The following is a 26021-nucleotide window of genomic DNA, read 5'->3' on the forward strand; positions in this document are numbered from 1 at the left end:
CCAGATTAGTGCAAAGACCTAAAACTACACCTACATAGAACTATACATAAACTTTATTTAAGTGTATATTAGAAAACCAACATTTGCGACGCTACATTAACTAAACTTATACAAAAGAATTCGATGACTGAAATTGTAGGTAGGTACCTAATCAAAAGAGCTTCATCAAACACATTAAAATATCAGCATGATAAAGATACAATTATTTTGTTTTTATTTTTATATAAATTATTTAGTCTAGATATCACGATTATCGTATTAACTCAATGATATAAACTTGTTAAATGGATTTCCATCGTTACATACAGCAGTAGGATCATGAAATCAACTTCAGAAGCACAATACTCAAAGCTGCAAGCAATATCTTGATTATTCGTGATTCATAGTCAGATTCACTCTATTTTTGATCTAATTAACATCGGTCATTTGGCTTATACCGATATAGAAATTAGATAGAGGTACATATGACACGGAATGAAGTAGGTACATCGTAATGATCTAGTAGGTGTAGTCGCCTACGTGCCACAGAAGACGCATACAACTACATAATATTAAATAACTCTAATATCTATTTATGTCTTTCTGGATGATAAACTTGATAAACAGTCGTTAATATTAAATTGTTTTGTATTTTATTGTTGCAAAGAACAAAAATCATCGAATATTTATTCCAGGACGAAGATGCGACATTTTGAATTAAAAGACGATATACATAGGTAGGTATTTTCATTGTTTTTATTTTAAATCTTATACAAAGACAGATAATACCTGATAATATTATTAAGTTATACATACCTATTGCATTGCATGCATCTTTATCATACTTACAGACGTAATAATAATTATTATTGGAACTGTAGGATAAAGGAAATTATTACGATCATACTAATTTGTTCATTCGCTTTCCGCATCGTGGTGCAGTAGCCGTTACAGCCGGCTAGGTAAGTGAAAATACAAACAGAATTAAATATACATTGGTTGCGTATTCGACTCCTATTTGTGGACACCTGAGTACGTTCGTATTGATTTGTCTATTGGTTGATAGCCTCATCGTCCCAACTAGTGATAAAAACGAGAGCATAGTGCTAGCTCATCAATGAATTAAATATTTTGCGGCTGGTTAATAAGAAGCAGTTGAGAAGTATCCTTATGAAAATATTTACATTGATAGGAACCTATATTTCCATTTCGAGTTTATTTTGTGACTTCGTAACCGATATTCAGACTGACTGCGACCAAGCATCTTAATTTATTATTATTATGTTCTAATTTAAGTCAAGTAGGTATATTAACAAGAAACTATTATCCTACACAAACTCGTTGCGGTTACAGCTTCCTATGTATCAAAGTAATTTTTAGAGCGGCCGTTATCACCCGCGTCCACCTCGAACATAAAACGTGATCTCGAAATAATTAGCTGAGTGCGAGCGACTGTGAGCGGCAAGGTGTTAAAGCACGGACATAGCCGCCGATGTAGGTACAGCACAGGGCGGGCGGAAGCTGCGACGCATCCCGCCCTGGCTGCAGTCGGCCGCCCCCCGCGGCGCCGGCCCCCACCCCCCGCGCCGCGCCGCCCCGCCACCCCGCGCCACCCCGCCGCACCCCGCGCCGGCGCGCTGAGCGCGTGCGCCCGCCGGCCGGCGACTCAGTTCACTGCCGCGCCGCGCGACTAACACACGTGTGCGTTTCACATGACAACACGCGGCGTTTGAAACGATCGAACGCACCCCAATTTTTATTAGTACCAGTGACAGAGAGGGCAACCTCTCTTAAATCCGACAAAATAGCTTCGCAAGTGGAAATGCCGTCGAGCCTGTTCGGGGAGCTGGGAGGCACCAGCGGACTGGTGGAAGACCAGCGCGCGTTTCAGCTGGCGCTGGAGCTGAGCATGCTGAGCCTCGGCGAGAGCCTGCCCACCGGCAACCCGCTGGCGAGCCCGCTCGGCTTCGCGCCGCCGCCCGAGGACCGCGCCAAGAAGTCGCAGAACATGACCGAGTGCGTGCCGGTGCCGTCTTCGGAGCACGTAGCGGAGATCGTCGGCCGCCAAGGTACGGCTGCACATATACCGGCGTTGTGTCGCATGCTTGTTGTTGTCGCCGTGTCGTAGTGTCGCGCTCTCCCGGCACTCCCGCGCCACCACGCGAACAGCTGTAGAGGTTATTCGGTGTCACGTCAGGCGGAGGGCGAGAGTTCGCGAGCGGACAGCGCCACCCTTATGTAAGGGCGCACGTGCCGCACCGGCGAGCTTTTAGGTTATGTTCGATCAAAACCAACACCCAGCGACACGGTCCACGGCTAGAACTTCGCAGACCGGTGAGAGAGTGTCCGAGCGCGCATTGTTTTTGTTTATTTACCCTCGATATATTTGTTGTTGCGCTTTCTGCGGTGTCCGCAGTGAGTCTCGTAGAGGCGGGTATCGTAGCGACATGTACAACGTGTAGGTAAATACGTCGTAAGTCTTACGTTGTGTAGTGTAGTCTGTGTAGTGTCAGCACACTGAGCACCGTCAGCTCGGCTCGAGCACATCTTCACTCGCTGAAAGCTCTGATAACGTCCTCTGTGCACGCTCGGGGCTACGTTCGTCCTACTGTTGTTTTTCTTTTGTTTTATGATAATTGAGAGCTCGTGAGGAATGCTGCCTACCTATGTATCTTATTATTTCAAACCTTATGTAGATTAGACGCACGTTCTTTCATCTCTGTAGTTAAAATTCCAAATCTACCTTCAACCGCTTAAAAACCAAATTTTCTTGTTAAATCAAGTCTACCATAGCCTCAACATTTTAAGGCCAGCTCTAAATATGTGTAATATATAAACAAATCCAAATTGCCCACAATTGTTATTGTCGTAGATCGTAATCTCGATGTGATGTCATTTCTCGGTATCAGACAGGACCGAGTTTCTAAAATGAAAAAACTATCTTTGGTTCTAATTAAAAGGTACCACTGGGCAAAAAACGGTTTCCGAGGGTTTTCTTTTTTCTAAGGAGATGAGCAAAAAATACCGACAAAGTAAGCCCATCAGCCCTTATAGTCATAGATCGTTCAGAACTAGCGCGCTCTGTAAGAAATCAATTATCTATGATATCTCAGCAAATCATGGTTTAATGACACAGGTAGATTTGTGGTCGAAAAATGGTGGGTCACTTTCGTAAAATTCGCTTCACCCTCATATATTTTTTTAGTTAAATTCCGTTGTTTTTGCTGTAGAATGTTTGACATCGGCATTTTAATAAACGTATGCAAATATAAGGTGAAATATGTGCGAGCATGACCTTACTACTCAGAGATAATAATAAATGTTGTTTCATATTTTAATACCTATATTTTATTACTAAATAACAATGTGTATTATGTGGGTATTTGATAGTATTATTACGCAAATTATTAATTATATTAATTTCATTTGCGCTAAAAAACTTAATCGGGTTCATTTAATTATTTTAGATACATGCATATTTCGTTAGTTATATATTCGTACACAAGCCTCTAAGCAAAAAGAGATTTCAAAATAATAGACTTAACGTAATGAACACACCAAAAACTATATTTCACAAATACCCTCTTTTACTCATTATAATTATTTCGATCATCACTCACCTACACTCACAATCGATATTTGATTATAACTTTAAACTTAACTAAATTCAAAGAGTTGTACCAAAATCGCGGGAAAACTCCATTTTGATAGATCGAGTTCATCACTTATCCTACGTAATATCTTAACACTTAGTTATAAAACTTTCAATATCAAACAGCTTTCAAGTCGAAGACTGTAGTAATACTTACTTGGACAATATTACATACCGAATTCTTTTAAATAAATGCGTCTCACTATTAAATTAGCAAGTGTCATAATGATATAAAATATTATAAAAAGACTTACACGAATGCAGGCACTTTATATTCATTAATACTAAATGTTATATTTTTGGTGACAACAATCCGAAATTAACATGTCATTATTACTTTTATAGTATTTTTGAGTCAGTGATCTTGTTAAACTAATTTGTATTTTATCATTGAGATAAATATCGCATCATGTTAGTACCTACCTACTTATTTAAAAATTGTATTATTATAATAATATCAATTTTATGGAAGGTGAAACATATTGTTCAAGTGTTTGTATTAATATCAAACATGGATTAATGGTTGTTTATTTATATTTTGAAGCTCAAACTACGATATAAAGTCATATATAACTTCGAATACCCACGTAATTATGCAGTCCTGGTAGTTTCACGTTTAATGCATTGATCAGCTATAAATAAAAACGATGAAAGCTCTTTTCCCGCAATTTTTTTCTTTAATCACATAATTATAATCATTACGATAAATTATAACTATTAATGGCATACGATTTAATTATTGATAAGACAATAATAATTATATCTGAAAATACAGAAAATCGTACTCCTTTTAAGTAAGAGACTTCATTAAAAATAAATAATGAATAATACCATATAAAACAAGTCTGTCTACTGTAGGTATATAAGTAAGTAACAGACGAACAAATATTTAAGCCAATAAATTATAGAGAGGTTCTTCTAATCTAGATATACTTTTTTCTTAAAATTCCATTAACATATCTATCGAGTTACTGACCGTTCTATAAACAAGACAACCTTTTAACATTCACCAAAGTTACTAAAATCGTTTTATGCCCTGGAGCATCTGAATATGAGCATAAAACTTAAAAAACTAAAGCACAATAATAACATCGCATTATATGAAAACTTGTACCTATTTCGATCCGACCCGTTTAATAGGGCCCGATGGAACCTTTCCCATAGCCGTAGAACGAAACAATAATACTGACTATAGGTATAGTGAGCTCCCTTGCATTGCCAGGCTTGCCAGCCTCAGAAACTTGTAAAACGAGAGCAAAAAACGCAGCTGCCTCACTTGCAACTCTGTCTAACTATACCCGTCCTTTTGAACGAACCAACGATCGACGCGGTGCGTTTCGCACGCTCTGCACTCACCTTTCTGCTCGCTCCCTTTTGTTATAGATTTATGTCCTTGCCTCGAGAAATGTTTTATATTTTTGGCGGATGCTTTTATTCCTTACAGGACCTATTACGGAAATGTTTTCCTTCGAAAGTTAGGCTTTCGTATTTATTGAGCGTTGTATCAATATTTTGCGGAACTATTGTCCCTTGGTATTCGGTTGTTATATTGTCATATCGTTTCCCAATGCTTTTGAACAAAGCACTTATATAAATCAATCGATGTTTTATGTAAATGACTGCAGACTTTTGACGTTTTTTTTGTTATTGGGTAAATATTATGGAAAAGTTTGAGTTTGATAATGTAAAAGTACAACTGCAACGATATAATTAGGAACACACTCGTCTGCGATAAGGTAGCTTCGTGTCTTTCAAAACCCTGTTATATTTAGGGCGTTACGTTCCGTTTCCTTCGTTTATTCCGATGGTTTTGCGATAAAAATTAAATAAAAACGTTCCTTTACCTTCGCAGTAGCTTTAAGAAGACACAGTATTTTTAGTTTTATTTTATTTATACGTTCATTATGTCACATTAATGCTTGAAAGGTTGCAACAACATCGGTTGATGTTATTATTGCCTAAACAGGTATTTTATTAGTTTGCACTTTATTAGAATTTTCAAAGTCGAAATTTTAGGATTTTTTAACATAGATCTAAATTCTGTCCACCTTATCATCTACTCTAACCCACGTTTCAAAATGTATCCTTAAATACATGATACATGAAATACATGATTCATGAAATCAAAAAAATATTTTTAATAATGAACTAAGTAAGACGAATTTTAAGGAAAGCCAAAACATAAAGGTTCCTTCACATATTTTAATGTGATGGCACAATCGGTAATTCAAAACCGAAGCACTCGACTACGCAGGAATGATTTCACGTGGAAGGCCTTTATTTCACAGATCTTTTATTACGAACTTCAAAACTTTTTTTAAACTTACCTGTGGATGCCTGCCGCTGTGAAATTCGGACTTATTTTTGTTTGTAGGCTGTACGATTTGGTTCCTTGGCTATCTTTTCAATCTGTGTTATTATAAATCTTCTAAGAGAGATCGTTCCGAATTTAAAGATGGCAGATTCCTTTGGCGAACTTTTAGCAGTTTTATGACTTTTTTCTATAAAACTCTTTTGTACAAGGCTTTTAAAAGTGGCCTTGTTCAGTTTCACCTTCTAATCTAACCTTCCCGTTATTTCTGAGACATGCCTCAGTTTCAGAATTTGACCAACATATTATTTGGCTATCCTTATTACGTATGACAACCACATGGGCCTATTGCAGAACAAAGAAGGCAAAAATAGAATTCCATGGATCCTCCTACACTATTGTCTATTGTAAATTCGTGTCAAAACCTAATACGACCTTTTAACAACGCACTTTTCATACGACATGAATATTAAATGAGTATCCTTTAATCGTAAATTTTTTATAACAATTTGAACCTTATATACGTCGTAATAAAATGTCAAAGAGTGTTTGTTTGTACCAATGACATCTGTTGAAGACAACGCAATATACCAAAAGGAGGTTGTTTAAAATTCTCGCGTTTACGCACGGACACGGCATGACGTCACGTCCGGTTGTCGACTCGTGTCGCCGACTATCGATACGATTGTCGATGATTGTCTCGATGTCGATGTCGATCGGACCTCCTGTCGGCACGTTTGTTGTTTTGATTTGTAGTGGCGCGCCGAACAATGTTTTTGCATCTGTGAATTCGATGTATTGTGAGATGCATCGTCGGATTATCTGACAGATATTTACGGGATTTTAATGCAAAACGTATCGCGATATCTCATTGAATTCCTAATGTACGAAGTTATTTGTGGAGCCGGTTGTTTGCTTGGAAGGTAGTCTCCGGAGCGCTAGGCATGTCGAGCATTATTAGTAACAAGCAAGTTCCCAAACCGTTTCGGTGAGTAATTCATCCCTGTCCGTCACGAGCCGGTTCCAGTGACGACTCGGGACCGGTTCCACATCAATGACTGCCTACCCCTCTCCGCCGCACTTTGCTCCTTCATAGTCAAGTCTCAACAATAACTCTCGATTTTGACGTTACCGACCGTTTCGGAGTAGTCTGTAGTAGATTACATCACGTCTCAGTTAAAGGCGAAGCATTTTTTTGTTCAACTTCATCTTCCAATTGCTCTATTTCGTTTCTGTAAAAGCGCGGTGTCGAGAAAAGATGCAAGTTACAATTCTTAGCTATTTAACTTAATCTTAGCAATTTTCGGATATAAACGAAAGAGAAAACAGTCTCGTAAAGCACACGTGCGAGCGGAATGTACTAAGATCGAAACGGCTAGTGAACGCCAATCGGCAAGATTCGCAATGTGGCTCGGCGCGTTCCGGTCGACGCCACCGCACTCAGGGTCAAGGCTTCGGCTCCTGCACACTTCTGCACGCCTGGTGAACGCGCACACCCGACCGATGTCTTGTACTAGCGGAAATGGGACGCTAAAAGCGAAACTGATAGCTACCACTTAAATTATACTTTCCCACGCCTCGTACCAAACAAATTACGCCAATAATGCTAGAAATTATATCCTTGTATGCAACTATACATCGTCGAAGAAATCGTCTCTACAATTTTAACTTAAATGCATTTTTGACCTCTCTCCCATAAACAAAAGTGTCTCGAGTGGAGTTAACCCTAATAAACGTCAGTTTCGCTTTTAAATTTCTGGACGATCGCTAAATTGGTTGTTATCCCACTAACTGCTATTACTTTAACAAGATTACACAAATCCTCTATCCGTTGACAATTTTTGAATGAAACTACTCTGGCGGTAAAAAAATAACAAGCATGTGTCCCGCCGTCGCCAAGACGTCCCGAAATTCCAGGGCCCCATTTTTTGTGAGACTTGACAGATGCATTCTGGGACGCCGCTAACCGCATCTTGCATCCTTATCGCGCATTCGGAAATGAAATCTACGGTTGTATGAGTTGTGTGTATCTACTACGTCGAATTTGAGGGTTATTTTAAGGTGCATTTCTCCGTCCTTGTCGCTCGAAGTGGCGCCATGGCCGCGGGAAGAAAAGAGCCGAGCCCGAACTAACTCGCTCCTGTTTGTATTGCGCACGTCGTCGCACCAACAGCATTCTTAAACATGGTTACTTTTTGTTTTGGAACGCGAGCACTAAGTAGCGGTCAGGCGGTCGCGAGTCCCGGGCGGGCGCAGCGAACTAGAAATCATCTCGAATCATAGCGCGTTGCGAAAGAACAGCGTGACGTCACGGTGCGACGGCACCCCCACGTCTGCGAAACTTAGGGACCCTAATGAATGACTTCCTAATTGCCGCGGCAGCACGAATAAGCCCGTAATCCGGCGCGAAAACCGCTCCTCCGTTTAATTGTAGACCTTGAGCTGTTTTGTTTCTGAGCTTGAAATCGAATGTCAGACGTCTCGCGACATGTACTCCTGGACGAGAGTGGCTATGACGGGGCCGTAACGGCGCAACTGTTGTGACGTGTGATGTGAAATGGGCTCTTATTATATGAGCGATTGGTGCTATTTCAGAGCGATGGGGCGCTAAACGTTGTGGTGACAGCGGCCGCGGTCGGCGGGGACCATGTTATAGAGCGACAAGTCGATATGCTCCCGCACTAATGTTGACAACAATCCATCTCGGGCTGTCAGCCGGCGCCGCGAATTAGACTCACTCCCATTTCGATTTACTCTTCATCCAGGGCTAGTAATAAGCGGCCATCCCGCGGGCGACTTTCATTATTCCTGCGACACGTTCGCGGGTATTCTCCGAGAGAACTATGCGATGGCAATTTCTGTCCGAGATTAATTTATTTGTCGCGGACTACATTATTGTTGGGAAAAAAATCGAGCGTACGTTTTTCTCGTGAAGGTTTAATGACAGGATATGATGTTAATGTGTTGGAGTCAAAGTCCTAGGAACGCAGATGTGCGAATGTTGTCGCTCGAAGGATTGTTCCGTTCCACTCGTACCTAGCAACACATGTGTGGGAACATGTAAACTGTCCAACTACATGATTAGTGTGCGCCAACAGATTATTGAGCTTCTTGTACGTCATTTGGGGCGGACTCCTAATTAAATTGTTATCATTAGAGTTACGACGGTAGCCTTGGATTCATTCGCCCTATAAGCGTGTAGAAATTGTATCTATGATAGTAGGAGAAAATTATTGTTTTTGGCATACTTTCAAAAGAATTTATAAACTAAGACCTTCTGAAGTGCTATGTACAAGGACACACGTATTTATAAGTAATATCGTAACGTACAAGTAGTCGCAAGTGCTCGTTAGAACGACATCTGCCAACCGTCTTGCGCGCGCGCACCACCTGCCTCAACCGTCTTCGTATTAGCGTCGATAACTGTTACACTATCTGTTAAGGGTTAACAGGGAAAGTGTTTTATCACTTTTATAGAATAGAAACAACAATTAATGACATACGAACTTTAATAAACATTAAAATATTGGGGTCACTACGAAAGACTACTTAACTATATTTATCAAAAAGTAATAAATCGAAACTATTACTGGTATATTCACATTACGATTTATAGCAAAGTTTTTATTTGTATTTCAACAAAACGCATTAACTCTGAATGGGTATCGTATTAAGGTTTTTCAGAAACTATTTGCTCTCGTCCATAGCAATCGATTTAACGGGTGACTGTAGCTTGACCGCTTCAAAATAACAGAAATAAAAAGATGGCAGGTGCAATGTGCAAATACCTATGCACGAGAGTCACAGAATGCCGACTATTTATAAAGACTTGGTTTCAATAAGAATTCCATTATACATCTTTGGACGCATGCTCCTTACTTAAAAATGCTGTTTCGCTTACCTATGTTCATATACTGTTATGTTACTTGCATGATTACAAATAATCCAAATCTTGCTTTGTATCCAATAAGCACGTTGTATTGTTACCAAATTGATATCGATACTCTGTAAATGAGTGTTAGTTACACACATTAGACAGTTGCTTGTGTACGATCGTTAACGCACAGAACACATGTCTAACAACCGTCAGAAATCTGTTTTAAATTATATTCCAATAACACGCTCATATGTTAACTATATTCAAACAAATTAATTCTATTGCTTGTTACTTGGACCCCTCTTTCTGGTTCAATAATGACGTAAGTGGCTACAGTTTGGTCTTTATTCGTTCAAGACGTTATCAAATGCACCTTTCACATTAACCGTCTCGCGCCCCGCGTCGTCGTTATTCAATGAAATTTTATTAAAAAGGGCAACGACAAAGCTCCGTCTGCTTCAACCGACAAACATTGGCAGCTGCGTTTTCCGTTTCGAAACAGTGTGCGTGCGACCGGCGCGGACGCCAACGGTCGAAACACAACGCCACTCTGTGACTGTTGACACCTCACTTACCACTCTGGGTAATGGAGAATGTTACTAGGTATGCCAAATAGCTTCAAATTTTGACTCAGTAAAGCCTGTACATGTACATGCAAACTAGTTTTTGTTTCAGTCAAAAATACCAAGTAGTTTTTATTTTACAAGCATTCAAAGTTTCGAAAAATATCGAGTCCCGCTAACAGCGTGACGTCATAGTACACCATGCTGCGCGAGCCGCGTCCCGCTTAATATCAAGTCTCCAGCCCTAGATGTAATAGCTTATGCAGTATTTTGTTGTGTATTTGTCCCCTAATTACATTTATAGTGTAATAATAGTAAATATTATTATTAAGGACCGTGTGAGCTAGACTGAGCGTGGTGTACAATGACGTCACACGCAAATTGACGGTTACAACTTGTTTTACTTATAAATCAGAAACTAATTGACGTATCGAAGTAATTCTTTCAATAGTATTTTTTATTTTTAACAGAGAATATGGAATGCTAATTATCAAAATATGTTAACATTCTCCATTGTTCTAACAATCTCCTGACAAACTATTAACTCCTGGTATCTACTGAAGCTATCTAATAGGCTAAAGCGTAACTAAAAGATTAACTTGTTAACTACTTGATTAATAAAGTACATTGGTTATCATTTTATTAGTTTCGGAACGACTGTTTATTTAGTACATTTAAATTACAATTTCATCAAGCTTTAATAAGAAACTGTTTGAGCTGTAAACTCAGTTGATTTTTATGGCTGTGCAAGTGTTTTTGTTACCGATATTTGCAAGCACAACATTATTATACCAAGAATAGCAAACGCCTGCCTGGAGTAAAAATAAAATGACCGGTATTAAAAACGGTAGCAAAGAGGACTAGTTACTAGTACATCATAAACGTAGACAGGTTTTAACCGATTTCAAACAGGCGTCCTTCGTCGAGCCCTTTCAGTGGACCGCCCCACGTGAACTAGGACAAACAAATGTTCAACAATTGGCACGCCATGTTACTACGGGTATATTTAAATATTTGTACTGGGAATAACGTTATAAGACTTCCTATGAATCATTTTATTAGTGACGTATTATTTGTTACCGGCTGCGGACGCAGGGGTTATCGCTCGTCTATCACAATAAGCGGAAATTTATAACTTAATGTGAACTCACACTTAGCAGACGGATGAAAGGAGTGAACGACAAAACGACAGCATCGAACTCAAGGACCGATCGAGACCGCTCATTCAATGAGCTGACAATTTCAACGCGCTGTAAACTTGTGTAATTTAAACTTTTGTCTCCAGACAATATGTACAACGAGAAAGGAATTCTTATCTATCTTGTCGAAAATTTTGAGATTGTATTTAACACTTGCAACAAAAGGCCTTTGTGAGAAACATAACTGTATCTTAAAGTGACCACCGAAAAAAAGGTCCTTGTGCGGGCGAGGGCCGGGGGCTATTAACTGACGGGCTCTTTGAATTCCCGTGAAAGAGTCTACCTGCTCTTCTCGCGGTCTACCTGCCCGGTAATCAGGCTTATACCATTGGCGATAAATTAAATGCACGTTTAAACGTTTGGAGAGGGATTTACGGTGTCGGAGTTGATTATTGTCGCATTTGCGTGTGTTTTTATCAGCCACGCGTGGGGTTAGCGGGCCGGTGGAAATGAACTGTGACCGTGGGGTGGGTTGAACTGAGCCGTGTTTGTTTACTGCATCGAATTAGTTTGATTGATATTTTTTACAAGGTGGCATTTCATTATGATGATAAGTTTAAGACAGCTGTACCAAGATAAGATCTTGTCTGGCTTAAAAATAAAGTCTGAAACCTCAGATTATCCTAAGGGCTAACTTAACCTTAAAAAGCTCTTGAAAACGTTAAAATGAATTTTATTGCAATTATTGTGATTGGTCTGCAGGTGCCTCGTAAACCTCGCTACCAGGGACGTAGGCGTTGAAAGGAGTTCTAGTTTTGAAAGACTATAGTCGCGTAGTGGGTGGCGAACTCTCAGCGTGTAAGCCGATATTTCCCTCGTGAAAATGTGTTCAATGGCCGGTGTCGTATTGCCCCGCCTCGATGCGTGTCGAGCCTTTAGATTTTCGTCTCGCATGCCGGTACATTATTTCGCGTCGTTAATTATTGTGTACACCACTTTTTGTACTCCAACTCACATAAGCCACCTGTCGGTATCGGAGGTTGTTGTAATTAAAGATTGCGCGTAGGCTCGCTCGATAAAAGACGTTCCTCCGGTCGGCCCGGTCGGTACATGTTCACCTTCAATAGGGTATTTAAATGAAATGACAGCATTTATATCTGACGCTATTAATCTTAGTGAGGGATCGGGAGAAATTCCGTTTTGTTTAGCTTTCGGCGATGCAGTCGAGAGGCGGCATTAGCTTGGAGTCATTCGTCCGGGGAGGCAACGCAGCTGGCGGAAAGGCGCCATCTGCACAGCGGCGCCCCGGAAACGCAATTTTGTTTTGTTTTCGAATTTCGAATCGAGTTCGATTCTCGGTACTTGACAATGTGATGGAGGTAACAATGTAGTGGTGGTTGTAAGTAGTATAGTTGGAGTGTAGTGCCCGAGTTCATCACTCGTGGTCACTCGTGGCGTCGTTCGTGTCCTGACATTTGTGGTCACAGACGCGTGCCCGTTTCGCTCGTATATTTCAAACCTTAAACTCGTATATAAAGGAAACTATTAATTTATTCACGCTAATAAAATTAGGGGTCAAAAGACCGCCAGTTGTTCAAAGCCACAGGAAAATAACTCAAGCGTCGAAAATGAATTTTTGATGGGTTTAGGAAATAACGAACAATATTGACACGTGTGTTCTAGAAGTTCACTCATTGTGGGTTTCACGCTATTGTAATTAAAAACAAAATATTTAATTTGAATATTTTAGCAGAGATGATTCATAGCTGAAATTCGAAATGATCTTGTACGGAACAAAGTTTAAGTAACTAGAGGATTGAGTTTGCTAATAATTATACACCTTTTGCATTTAATGACCGGCAAAAACATTAACCTTAACATTATGATATCAATTACTTATCGTAAACCACAACGGTGCAAACAAAAAAGATAACACACACTACCGACAGCAAAAAAGTAGAAAACATAGTTTTTAAAATTAGGCATTTCCGTACGAAAAGTCGTCAATCAGATACATCTGGCGTTGCACCTGCCTCCCATGTTTTTGCCTTCGAATCACACAAACACACACACACACATATGTCGATACAGATGACGATTACTTATACAGTCATTTGCTCCAAGAACTTCTGAATCCCTTCTAAGAACTATGAATCGCGTCTTTACCTACTTTATGCATGAGACAACGAGAAAATTAAACCGTCTGGTAGGTATTAAACATATTTCACGATATATTGACCCGACCCTACAGCAGACATGGTCGTAATCGCACACTCTTCACATATTCTTGATTATTTTATTTTTAAAATATCTTATTGGATTTCGTTTAAGTCGCCATTCAAATCAATCTATTTGAAAAATCAAAATCTAAACTTCAAATGCTGCAGAAACATTTCGTGTTCAATATTTAAGCTGTTTAACTTTTATTTATCAATAGTCGGAGTGAACGTATTACTCGTATTTTTAAAGACCAACAAGAAAAGACAATTAGAGTTAATATTCTTATAAGAAAGCAGAACAATGCTTCTGTTACAGAAGTCACGTCAAAATACGGACACTAAAGTCTGGTTTCCACAATAACATAATTTTGTCGATTGGCGTAATCACGAACCTCCTTACAGACATTTTACATAGCAATTGACACCTGAGGCACGGAGTTTACCTTTTATTTCCATCAATTGCAATAAAAAGACCTCGGACGCATCCTGTGGGCACGCACGATTCACCAGCCAGCCTGCATACCGACCTGTAATTTTGACTTCTGCAGATAATTGAAAAAATGTCGTCCAGCCTGCGAGAAATAATGCGAGCCACTCGCAGTGACCCGGACAATAGCAGCATATAATGACAGCGACCATCGACAGCGGTCTCTGCAGTATCGTTCATTTTCGAATATCGAGTACACGTCTCGATAATGACCGTATTAAATAAACTATAAAACGATTATATCACGCGCCGGCGGGCGACGTGTGCAGCGTTCGAAAAGCGAGAGCCGCGGGGTGGCATTCCGCAGTAATAGTCCTTAGAATCGAGCCAGACGATGCACCGACATCCTTTCGCGACAATCGATTTTGGAGCCGCACGAACCGGCCTAGTCGCTGTTTTTACATCGATGGCACACGATAGCTCCTGGCCAACGCCGACGACACGCGATACATCCTCCTGACAACCAAATTGGTTTGATTCAACAATAATCTCCGACTGCATTATACAATTAATGCGGAATCTCTCAGATAGTTTACTCATTTGCGAATTCCGCAGTCCGGTGGACATCCTTCGATTAAAGCTCGTTGAGTTTGTTTAATTAAGTACGCAGGTAGATCAGCTCGTACGAAACAATGGAGTCAGACGTGATGGTATCGGACTTCTTCTCTCGCCATAACTAAATGTATGCTAAATTGCTAACCTTTCCGCTGGCGGTATTGAACAACAATTTTATTATAATTGGCAACGCGGTCAACGATTCTTGGAAATTGGCTTTTTTTTCTCCCTTTATTTCCAACATTTAACCGATCTTGTTTTTGCGCCGGAATCGCTCGAATGGACCTTTGTTCTCTGCTATATTGTTTTTAATGTCGAACAGTTGGCAAGGAAACAACGAAAGTGAGTGAAAGTAGGCGCGATCTATTGTGCAGCGATTAGCAAACGAAATATAAGGGATAGCTTTCTGTGGAGGTGCGCCTCTGAATCTAAATAGAAACTTTACAACCAATAAGTCAAAATGTCCAATAAGAAATATATTATCAGTTGTGCAACACACACTTGCTTAAAGTGTGTGTGGTATATGTGATGAATGTAGTATTGAATGTAGTGTAGGTAATAGGTGTGTTGACACAGAAACACAGTGGGTGTAATTAGGGGTACGAGGGCGAAGTGCTAGTGTGTGGGAGCCCGAGGGAGCGGGCAGCTGACGCGCGCGCCCGACCGTGAACACAACTACTCACACAGAAAATATATGCACTCTAATCGTATAAACTAAACACTATATTTAAATTAAATGGCTTCACCTCGACTCTTTTTAGCTAAAAAATCAATTAGACCGACGACATACATAAATCAAGTTTTTAATTATTTTCAAGAACGACATTCGCATTGATATTTTGTCCTAAATACAATACAAAGGCAATAAATAACAAATTCGATATTTCAGGTATGTTCGAACAATCATTAAAATGCCGACGACATTTTTTGACGAAAACCACCGCATATCGGTTTCGGCTAATTCTATATTCTGTGGAGTATCTCACGGTTTTGGACAAATCGGAGCTTAGCGACCAGTTGTGTGTGACCTCTGCCGGCCCTTGTATGTTATAGAACGGGCTAGGAAACGGTTCTATGGAATAATTTAGAAGGTCAATATTAAGTGGTGATCCGTGGAGAAGCCGCAAACGTTTGATGTGGCCGGCGTTTCATCGGACGATTTATTTCACATAAATTTCGGCCTCGAACAAAATGATTCACAATTCATTCAGATGTTTATCGCTTTAAGAAGAAAAACTAATAACGTCATGGTGCTTATACGCAATAATAGTGGAGCTTAGTGAGACAAACGTAAGCTGATTGAGAACGTGATTACAATAAAGTGTCGCGTAAATTATGGTCGTATTAACGAGAGGAGAGAGAAGCTTTCCACATCTATACAAGTCTGGTGGCACTTCCGATATTAACGAATCCATTTAGTGATTATTCTTTCCTGATGTAGTTTTCTAGAGAAACTTTTAAAATGTCACTGGATTTCGTTGGTACCTCTACTGTACCTTTGCGACTAGTTCAATTCAAATAAACTATTTCCTTACTTCACATGTAATCAGTTTAAAATGTTAGTGAAATGCTCGAGTTTCCCACGTCCCGTATATCCAGGTCAATAAGGACGGCAGCTGCCTCCTTGTTGCCACATTTCCATCTCATTTGAAAGTATCTTCAAAGTGCCTATCAGCAAAAGCTTCTTTGCAACAGACATCGAACGTTCTCGTACCGGGAAAACTCCACCAGACTACTTGTGTATAAGTTTAGGTATTATAACCCGTAATTTATACATCAAATAAGTCTTGACTATATAAAGACATAAGTAGGCAATTGACCTTTTTACAATGATACCGCTTTTTATATTAAAATCTAATTGAAATACGAACAATAAACATCATATTAGAATCTCATTAGAGCCGCCCATCACTAATTTGGCACATAAGTAATCTAACTGGACACTAGTGGCGAAAAATCGTGATGTGGGTTTTTTACAATTTTCGACGTCTCCGCCTCGAGTGAGGCCCCAGCTCATAGATCAAAGTGTTTAGCCGCCGGTTGACAGATGTTTTGATATTTTGCAGATTATTTTAATGTATGCACGGATGACTTACTGTGCGCTGGTGGGCTGGTTTTTTTTCAACAAAGTTAGTTGTAAGTGACTTTGTATCGGTCGCGTTCGATAGCACGGGTGGTCTCGCAGCACCTGGCGAACGAACCCGGAAAGTAAAATGTCAATTTTATATTCTCTGCACCGATACTTTTCGCGGGTGCTTTTTGTATTATTTAAATAAGTCCTTGTCGAGTGTGACGATCAGTAAAAACCTCGTAAACGAACTACCCTAATTTAATTAACGAACTAATCGTCCAAGACGCGTTCCGAATTTAAATTCAAACACGACAGAACGACGGTCATGTGGCACATTAGAAATTCCAATAATCGTTAACGGTCGGGTTGGTGCTTGGTGCATATTGGTTGCCCTCGCGGGGTTGCCAACCTATCGCGGTCAGTTCCCAGTGCGATGCACTCGGTTACAAAATAACATAATGTCTTCGTCATTCGAGACTTTTTGTAGTGTTTTGCACACAATTAAATATACATTTTTGACCGACCCCAAACTTATTATCATAAGTAGTTAATTAATTTTTAAATCGGATCCTTTTAGCGATAACGTTTTATTTTTGTCGAGATGTCCCAAATGTGTAACAGTGCCCGTTTAATTTATTGTGTTTGCGAAACTAATTTGTGAACGAATAACAAATAAGCTAGGTAGATATCTCATTATGATCAGTGTATAATGTGTATATGGGGCGGCGACACAAGATTCTTTGTGTTGCTTTACGACATCGTCCGTTCCGGCTGCCGGGTGACTCCGGTGACCTAAAGACGACCTATTGCAAACAAAAAATAAAGCCGCCCATTCACGAGCACGACATCTCGGACAACCTTGAACTAGTTAAATCGGGCGGGAATGAATCCGCTAGACATGGCAACACCGGAGCAACGAGAAAAAAATGCACCGATTCGCCGTACCGTTTAGAGCAGACGTGTTATTATCTTATTATTATAATATCGTATTATCCCGAGACGCGAAGCTGTTCGCTATTCCTATCTACCTAACAACGAGTCGATCCGTCCAGATAACTGATGTACTGCGCCGCGGATAAGGGTCGTCATCATCTTTGAACTTGCTCATCTCAATCTTAGCACTTGTGACGCATCAGACTGTTTATAAACTAATAACAGCTGTTGAAATTTATGATAACTTAATTAGATATATTGGCATCGTATTTTTACGGCATAAAATTATAAGAACCCAAATATAATTAATATCGCATAAAAATCCGTGTTACAAATAACGTTAAATAAAGCCAAGGTAAATAAGATATTTTTTGTTAATATCGTCTAGTCTCACAGTTGTTTTGTGGTTGCGTCACCGTTGCACCGATGCATGCTGGGGTCACACGCGAACCGTTTGATGGAGGTCCTAATTGCCACAAATCATAATCATCGAGCTTGTCCGACCAAAAAAATAACCATATTAATCTTAATTCTACGTTACCGTAAATAAAATTAAGTTTTTGTTCATAAACTATGGGAAAACGGGCCGATGAAATATAGCGATATCGTAAACCCTTTTTTATTTAGACATTAATTTGGCAATCGATAAATAAATATCTAAATGAGACTAGGATAACATGGCCGTTAAAGGTATCGAATTATCTCGCCACGCTGCGAATGTATAAATAAGTAGTTATTTGTACAGTATAATGACAGGTTTGGTGATTGCCTCTACATAGTATTGTAATTATGAATCATAAACAAAGAGCATCGAGTTTTGGCGTTCGGAAAAAAACTGCCAAAAACTAATCTGTTCACAGCAATTAACCTATCAGGCTTATTTAGTGTTGAAGGTCGGTCGTAATGAATGGGTGCTACATTTCCTATATATCTACTGTCAATCTAGTTTTAAATATCAGTCATTATTTGAACAATACGATACGTGCTCGGCGTTGCCGTGCGATCTCTCAAAAGAAATACGTGCATTTTTTTAAATTGCCGTCGAACAAAAGCTTTGTAGGTCATGTTTTGGAAATCTTTTGAAAAATACACGGTTATTTGCAATTTCGCTTAAACATTATGTCGAGTGAGCGATTTTCGTTACAAAGGCCTCGGTTGTATAAACTTTTCGTGATTTACTCAGGTAATTTGCAAGAAGCGGTTGCAGTTTTCCAAAATTATGCAATTTGTATTGGTTCTCCTTGTATTTCGCCACCGCTTGTTTTCATCGAGTGCAACAACAAAAACAAGAAAGTGTATCTGAACGTCTCAGTAGACATAGACAAACCAGTTCTGCACTATGCGGCTCCCACACATACAAGGCTTCCCTGTAGACGAGCCCTGCGGTAATAACCCGTCTGATAGATCGCTTCATTTGATACCTCTGATCACCACTTTCATTATCATGCGGCCCTAGTCCCTTACCGCATTACATTATTGTTCTATGTACAACAACAACGTTAAATGATATTTTTTCAATTACCTTTTTTTATTACAATAATTAAAAAACTCTATGAGGATATTAAACAATTACGAGGCCTTGGAGTCGAACCCACTTCCTTGCGGTTTCCTTCACATACCTACTGCATCGCTGCGAAAGTCACAAGTTTATTGAATTACTTCATTTCAGTGCCAAAGCATTACTTCAATCACTTGTGCAGACTCTTTATCTCTCGAGTATTTAGAATAAGCGCAAAGGCCTAAAAGTTTTCCCGTGTTTCCCAATCGTTTTCCCGGTCCGACTCTCCAGTTTTGTTATTCATTGCGCTTTTAAAACTTTTTATATTATGTAAAAGCGTTTGTGAATGAATCATTACTCAGCCGCTTTTATTCTTAAACTACTTGTATCCTTACAAGTAAAATATTATTCAATAAGTGCGTACATGCACACCAATATCTGAGCATTAGGCCCAGCGCAGACAGACCGGAATAATCCTCGCGCGGTCTCGAGCATTTTCTTTACGGCTCGCGGATGCTCGAGCATGCTCGCGACTGCTCGAGCCTGCGCGAGGAAAACTTTCTAGGTTACCATTCTTCATTAAACAGGCCAGTTTTCGTGAAAATTCGTCAACGATGATAGACTGGGCCATGATTATAATTGCTCTTTTGACTGAAGAAGAATAAAAATGACGTTCTCTCTCTTTAAACTCAGTAACAACATTGAAATTTTTCGTACGATGCTCGCGCGTCCTCGAGGATGCGCGGGTATCCCCGCGCATCCTCGAGGACGCGCGAGCATTTTTTGACAGGTTCAAGCCATTATGCACTTTATTTTAATTTATTTAAAGTTGATTTTCAAGTGCGTTAAAAAAATCCTCTCCGCTGCGCTCCTCTTGGTCTGCGCTGACCCTTACTACATCCGGCCGAGCGTTGTGCTTTCGTCTGCCGCGCCGGGCGCATGCGCCATTGTCCGCCGGATGTCTTGCGGTCACACGCAATTTCACAACCTCTGCACTCCCACTGCACTCATGTAATGCCCTGGTAAGTAGCAGTTATTGGCGTGAGCGAGGGCTAATGGTTCACTTTTTACATCGAAATAAAACATAATATTCAGCGCTTTAAATAAAGACATGATCTCAAAGGCCAGACTTTTAAATCATGATCTAAAAGGACGTTTAAAGCTACACCTACATATTATAAACCTACTTATTTAAACAAAAAAACTATGTAACGATTAATATGATTAGCAACAAGCTGTTATTACAGTCAGGTAGGTATTACATACGTTAAATGTTAGTCCAGAACATAATGAAACACTGTTAATTTGTTACGATTAATGTTCAAGTTGAAATTGTTGCTTAGCTTTTAAAACATCACGTTTAGCAGATTAATTGGTCGACAATGGGAGTACCAGGCGGCTATGACCTACCAGGCGGTCGAATGAGCGAAAACAATGATCGAATTAGCAAGGTCGGTACACCCGGAGCTGATTACTCCGCATCAATCATCTACTGAACGTTTTAATAACAGAACGGGTAAGTGCGTCGTCACTACGCCTCATTACGTGTATTTTTGACTATTTGTTTTTATCCCGACCTACCTCGATGTCAGATTGCGTGGGACGCTTCGGCCTTCTATCTGATTTATGCACTTATAAATAGCTTTTATCATATGCATAGGCGTATAACATCAATTAGCTATTTATAATACAATTTATTTCCCTTAATATGCCACTTCATCAAATAATAAATAAAAACAGCGTAGGTCTCGGATCACTTATGTAATGTACAATAAACAACGATATTATATTAAAGTTTATTTACACTGACGTGCGTCTATCATCAATCAATATAGAGGATTTCTTCTTATGAAGTCGTTGACTTATTGCTTTCTCTGATAGGTCAATATGTGACTCGATAACAATGTTATTGTAATTGTGTGTCTCAAGATTCCCGTTGGACACGATTAATTAATTATACAACGATTATACGTTAGCTTGTTATCTTAGTGTTCTATATTCAAAATGTTTTTGCTGCCGTGGGCCATTGTTCCAGCCAGCGTCGAATTTAAATGGACAAAAATAAAGGTGTAGTGGAACAGGCCTCGCGACCCTATCGCCCTTAGTTTTTTAGCGGTCTAGGTTTTGTAACGGTAAAGCGGGCGTCACATTCGGCACTGACCGCCTCTGTCATTTCGACAACTAATAACCCCCAGTGGGGCTCATAATTTATAAGGCGGTACATGTGACCGCTTTTTACCTCGGCCGCCGTCCACCGCCGCCGTCTGGGAATCCGCAACAAAGACCGAGCGAGATTCCGTTTTGCATTCCTCGAGTATTCGTGTGCGACGAACGACTGCGAATTTTATGTTTTCAAATGTGAATTTGCACTGAATCGATCACCAAGAAAGTCGCATCAGTAAATCGAATCAATAACCCTCGTCGCGATTCCCACGCTTTGAGCTTAGTGATTCAGCTTAGTGCTTACTTCTTCACATATGTACTGTAGTATATGGCGAGGTGACGTTTCATCTCACCTTCGGCGTCATGTTTATTGCGCGTGTCAATTGAAGTGTAAATTCGTGGCCGTGCCTTTGTACTCAAGTGACCCACTTTTAGCGCCATAAACCGCCCCATCAAATTTCGTCCCAGCAGTTTCGAGTTAAAAGTTGTCGGGATTTCGGTTAAGTTTTGGTTTTTTAGCGACGAAGGGCCCGTTGCATTCCCGTGTTTACGATCATCTCCTCTGACCGACGCCTGACAGAGAGCTCGTAAAAGATCAGATTTTATTTCTTATTGTTCGCCTTTCGCGAAATCTAATTGAAGTCGGTAGGGTACGAGCCGTGAGCCCACCGCGGCATTTACGCGTTTTTAATTTTACTGCCCGGAGAATGCTGAATTATGTCCCTTCGAACGATAATGACGACCGGAGTGAGTTCGTTCATTACTTTTTATAACACATTAAAGCTTTAAATGTTCGGGTGGAAATTAGCCTGTTGTTGATAATGTTCGCGGCGCGGTGTCGCGCGCCTCGCCCGCGCCTCGCCGCCACATACAAATAAAATAAGCACGTATCATTATTTTACATCCGAGCCGGCTTTAATCGGCATAACGACGACTTTTATACGTTCACAATAAGAAGTGCGCAACGCAAATAATCATGGCATGTCTTCGACTCTATTTGTTTCGATTAACTGGCTCCTTGCAGGACTTGTTTTGGAGGCTACCCACTCTTCCTATATTTTACTTAGGAGTGGTTCTTCGACATCGTCGAGGCTCGATTTATCGAAGTATTAAATGTCGATAATTGACGTAAATGGGTTTAAATGTGTAGTGGGTTTAAATTCGCATTGTTTCTCTTCAATCACCTGTGACACGGTATTGTTTTTGGGTCGATAGAAATTGGGGCAGAAGTCAAACAATAGTGAAAGTTTACCGTTACGTGTTGTGAGCTTGAGATGCGAATAAACTGCGACTTGCGGACGAATACTTGGCTGAAGTCGTCATGTGGACAATTAAAAGGAATCATAAGTATGTAGGGGTCCATAATGCGTAGCTGCGTATTAGTATTTAGACGCGATCCTCGTTGGTGTGTGAGTCACTTTAAATTCTCTGTTCGTAGGTGTGCGTCACGCATCTATCGGAAACGCTAACGGCCGGGACGCGTATTTAAATACACCGTCACCAGCTCCACCTGACCCCTTACACCACATTGATTGTTTCCAATCTAAAGGGACCTTAAACGTGTGGAGGTGAGACGGGGGCTCTCGGTATACTGGTGGCACAATAATGCCTGCTTGTGACTCGCGTCTCGGTACTCGCGATATGCTTGTTATATAAAGCAAAATATTTTTATATAGAAAGTAGGCAGTAGTAGTGTACATGCTGAATATTAATTAGTAGGAATGTTTCTGGGTTAGAGCATCCTGTGGAAAACTTGTTACTTTGTTTAGAATTGATTCTTATACGTTGTTATTTCCCTTATACGTTGATAGTAACAGTTTTAAATGTACAACTGAAAGTTGGTAGATTTGTAATATTTAACGTATGATTATGTATGTATGTTTGTAAACATCGTAAGTGTCGCGCGTCATTTGTACATTTGCGTAAAGGTGATTGTTTTGTGTTTACAGAATTTTTAACATTTCTCTTAAGATGACATGTTTATTCCAGTTATTCCAAATAAGTGTTACATTATTACTGCACCGACTTAGTAACTACGTGTTAAATAGTAGCTCGCAAATCAAATAAGTAATTGTAGCCGACTACTAACTTCCATAAATCATGTAAATCTTCATGTATATTATTTCTAATGATCGTTTTCTTTGGTTTCAGGTAATCATCGGCTGCTTTTCCAGCACCTAAGTATTCTATACAAATATATTATCACTCTTTCATCAAAGGAATAGGCAAAACAAGTTAATACGACCACAAATCAACCCTACTACTATGCTGAGCGCAGATATTTCTAGTTAGGAGGGGTTGCCATAGTCCAAAATTCTCTCTGGTGTCTCTTCTCTTGTCTTCAAGTACTCGTTTCCACATCGATGTCTCATCATATTTGTTCACCGGTAGTGACTATCATTCCTTTGTAATCATAACATTTTGACATCAGACGCTTAAAAATTACGTACAATCCGCACCCTCGGTGGAAGAAAGGCATAAGTAGTTATTTATTATTTTTGAATTACTAAACTAGCTAGTGGTACTTCTGATGATTTTTAGTATACAGAAAATAAAATTATATGGTGGATAAAAGTGAAGTCGCTGATCTTTTATATAAAAAAAATTGACGGCACTGTTGAATTGAAAACGAATTTGCTTTTGACTGTTCCAGTTTTCTATTAATTAATTTTACTACACAATTTGGGAGCTTTCGCAAAAAATGTGTTAAAGAATTTTCTTTAAGAAATATTTTGTTCATATTATCAGGTCGACAGAAAAGCAATTGAATAGTTTTTGATTTTCAAAAGAATAATCAAAAGTGAAGGATTTTTTTGTTATGCCTTTTTCCGACTGAAGGCGCGATTTATTTTTAGTACTTTAGCGTATTAAATAAAGTCCATTGTCACGGTGGCTGTACAATTAATTTGTTTATCAGTGTATCTGCGAGGTCAACTGCTTTCTTGTACATCTGCCTCGAACAAAACCCGCAGGCTTTTGTTGTCGCTTCAACTTTATCACACAATCATATGTTAAAACAGCTATTTATAACTCTGACCATTTTAAGGAGTGTCTTTTATCATTATAAGAGGCCATCCCACCATCGGACTTCAACGCCTTCTTAGGAGGGATGAAGACCTTACTTTACTGATTGTGGTTTACCTAGTGCCTGAAATGTTCAAAAAATGCTCTTTTAATTGTCAACAGTCGAAGGCAGTGTTGCTGTATAGTATAGTTGTTATACTCGTCATAGTGCATAGCACTGACCTAGCCCACGCGCGTCAAAGCACTTTCTTCTAAACTCAAAATGTAACCGTAACTATGAGGCGGACAATCGTTTCCGGCGCCCGTGACGTCACGCCGCGTCTCGCCGCGCGCCGGTCGCCGCCCCTACTACGTAACCTTGGCGGTGAGATGCGCTCGCCTCGCGCCTCGCGACCTAGCGCGCCGCGCCGCTCCGCTCGCAGCCGCCCGCCGCGCACACTTCGCTTTCGTTTTCATTGTTCTTTTTGAAATTATTCACAATGTTAGTTACCGCGACAACATTAAAAGGTTCATCGATCTTCAAAACCGAAACCGCACGGTGCGTGCACCGAAAGCCGCTTAATATTCGGCCGGATGCAGAAATTATACATATCGAATGCCACTTATAATGCGAAATAAGAGCAAAATCTCGGGTAATTTTTCACACGATCCACGAGAGCATAGTTGCCCTAAGCGCGCAGTGCCGGGGTGAGCGAACTCGCAACCTGTAATTTCGGACCGCAAAAGGAACAAAACGCATCGAGATCGGTGATTAAAAACCTTTGTCGGTTCTACTAATATTTATATTATTTTCGCAATGCGGCCGACATCTAATTGGACGCTCGTATATTTTGATGTAGGATCGAGCGGCGCCGACCACCGACGCTTCATTAGTTTTCCTGGTAGAGAAATCATAAACTACTCATTTTTTATGTTCAGTCGTTTATGTCAAAACGTGACCCCGACCGAACGGTCCGAGGATTGCCGACAAAGCCGCGTGGAAAAATACATTTCCTTACGAAACCTCACGACACAATAAGTTATCAAAGTTTTATACAGACGCCGTTTCCGAGCGAAGGCTTAAAAATAATGACTAAATTACAAATGAGTGCAGGTGGTAGGTAGTAACTAGTTTCAACTGGCCAGTGGTACTCTCGATCGGCCCAAGGTCTGGGATATTGAACCTGGCGCGGAGCAACAGCACGACAAGGTTCGCCGCGAAAGAGACGGATGCACTATCACTCATTGTTATGGGGGAAATGTCGCGGCCACACGCGCTGCTATTCTATTGATTTTCTTCAATGACTAACTAAACCTTCGAGTCCTAATCCGTTCGGTATGCGATGCAAAGCAGCTGCCGACCGGAGCGATCCCGTAAGCATGAGGCGCACTTCCTCAAACAAAGTGAGGCGCGAGCGAGACGAGCTGCGTCACGGTGCGGCCATGACGCGCGTGCGACAAGGACGGGTATACAATGACAAGTGCATCGGGCGTCGCGACAGGGACGGCAGAAGTGCATTGCGCTGACGCATCACGATGGTGTACACGCTTTCTTGTCTTTTTTGTGCGCG

General features: G+C 40.3%; 1 protein-coding gene across 1 annotated transcript in view; it reads left to right on the top strand.

The window, feature by feature from the left end:
* The first annotated feature begins 1637 nt into the window (after positions 1–1637).
* The window catches only part of LOC142978852 (RNA-binding protein MEX3A), a 52489-nt gene continuing 28105 nt past the window's right edge, over positions 1638–26021 (top strand). Inside the window, exon 1 of the mRNA XM_076123444.1 lies at positions 1638–2048. Coding sequence (XP_075979559.1) covers positions 1802–2048 — 247 coding nt within the window. The 5' untranslated portion in view covers positions 1638–1801. The remainder of the gene's footprint in view (positions 2049–26021) is intronic.

This window comes from Anticarsia gemmatalis, chromosome 15 (assembly GCF_050436995.1).
Source record: "Anticarsia gemmatalis isolate Benzon Research Colony breed Stoneville strain chromosome 15, ilAntGemm2 primary, whole genome shotgun sequence".
NCBI lineage: Eukaryota > Metazoa > Arthropoda > Insecta > Lepidoptera > Erebidae > Anticarsia > Anticarsia gemmatalis.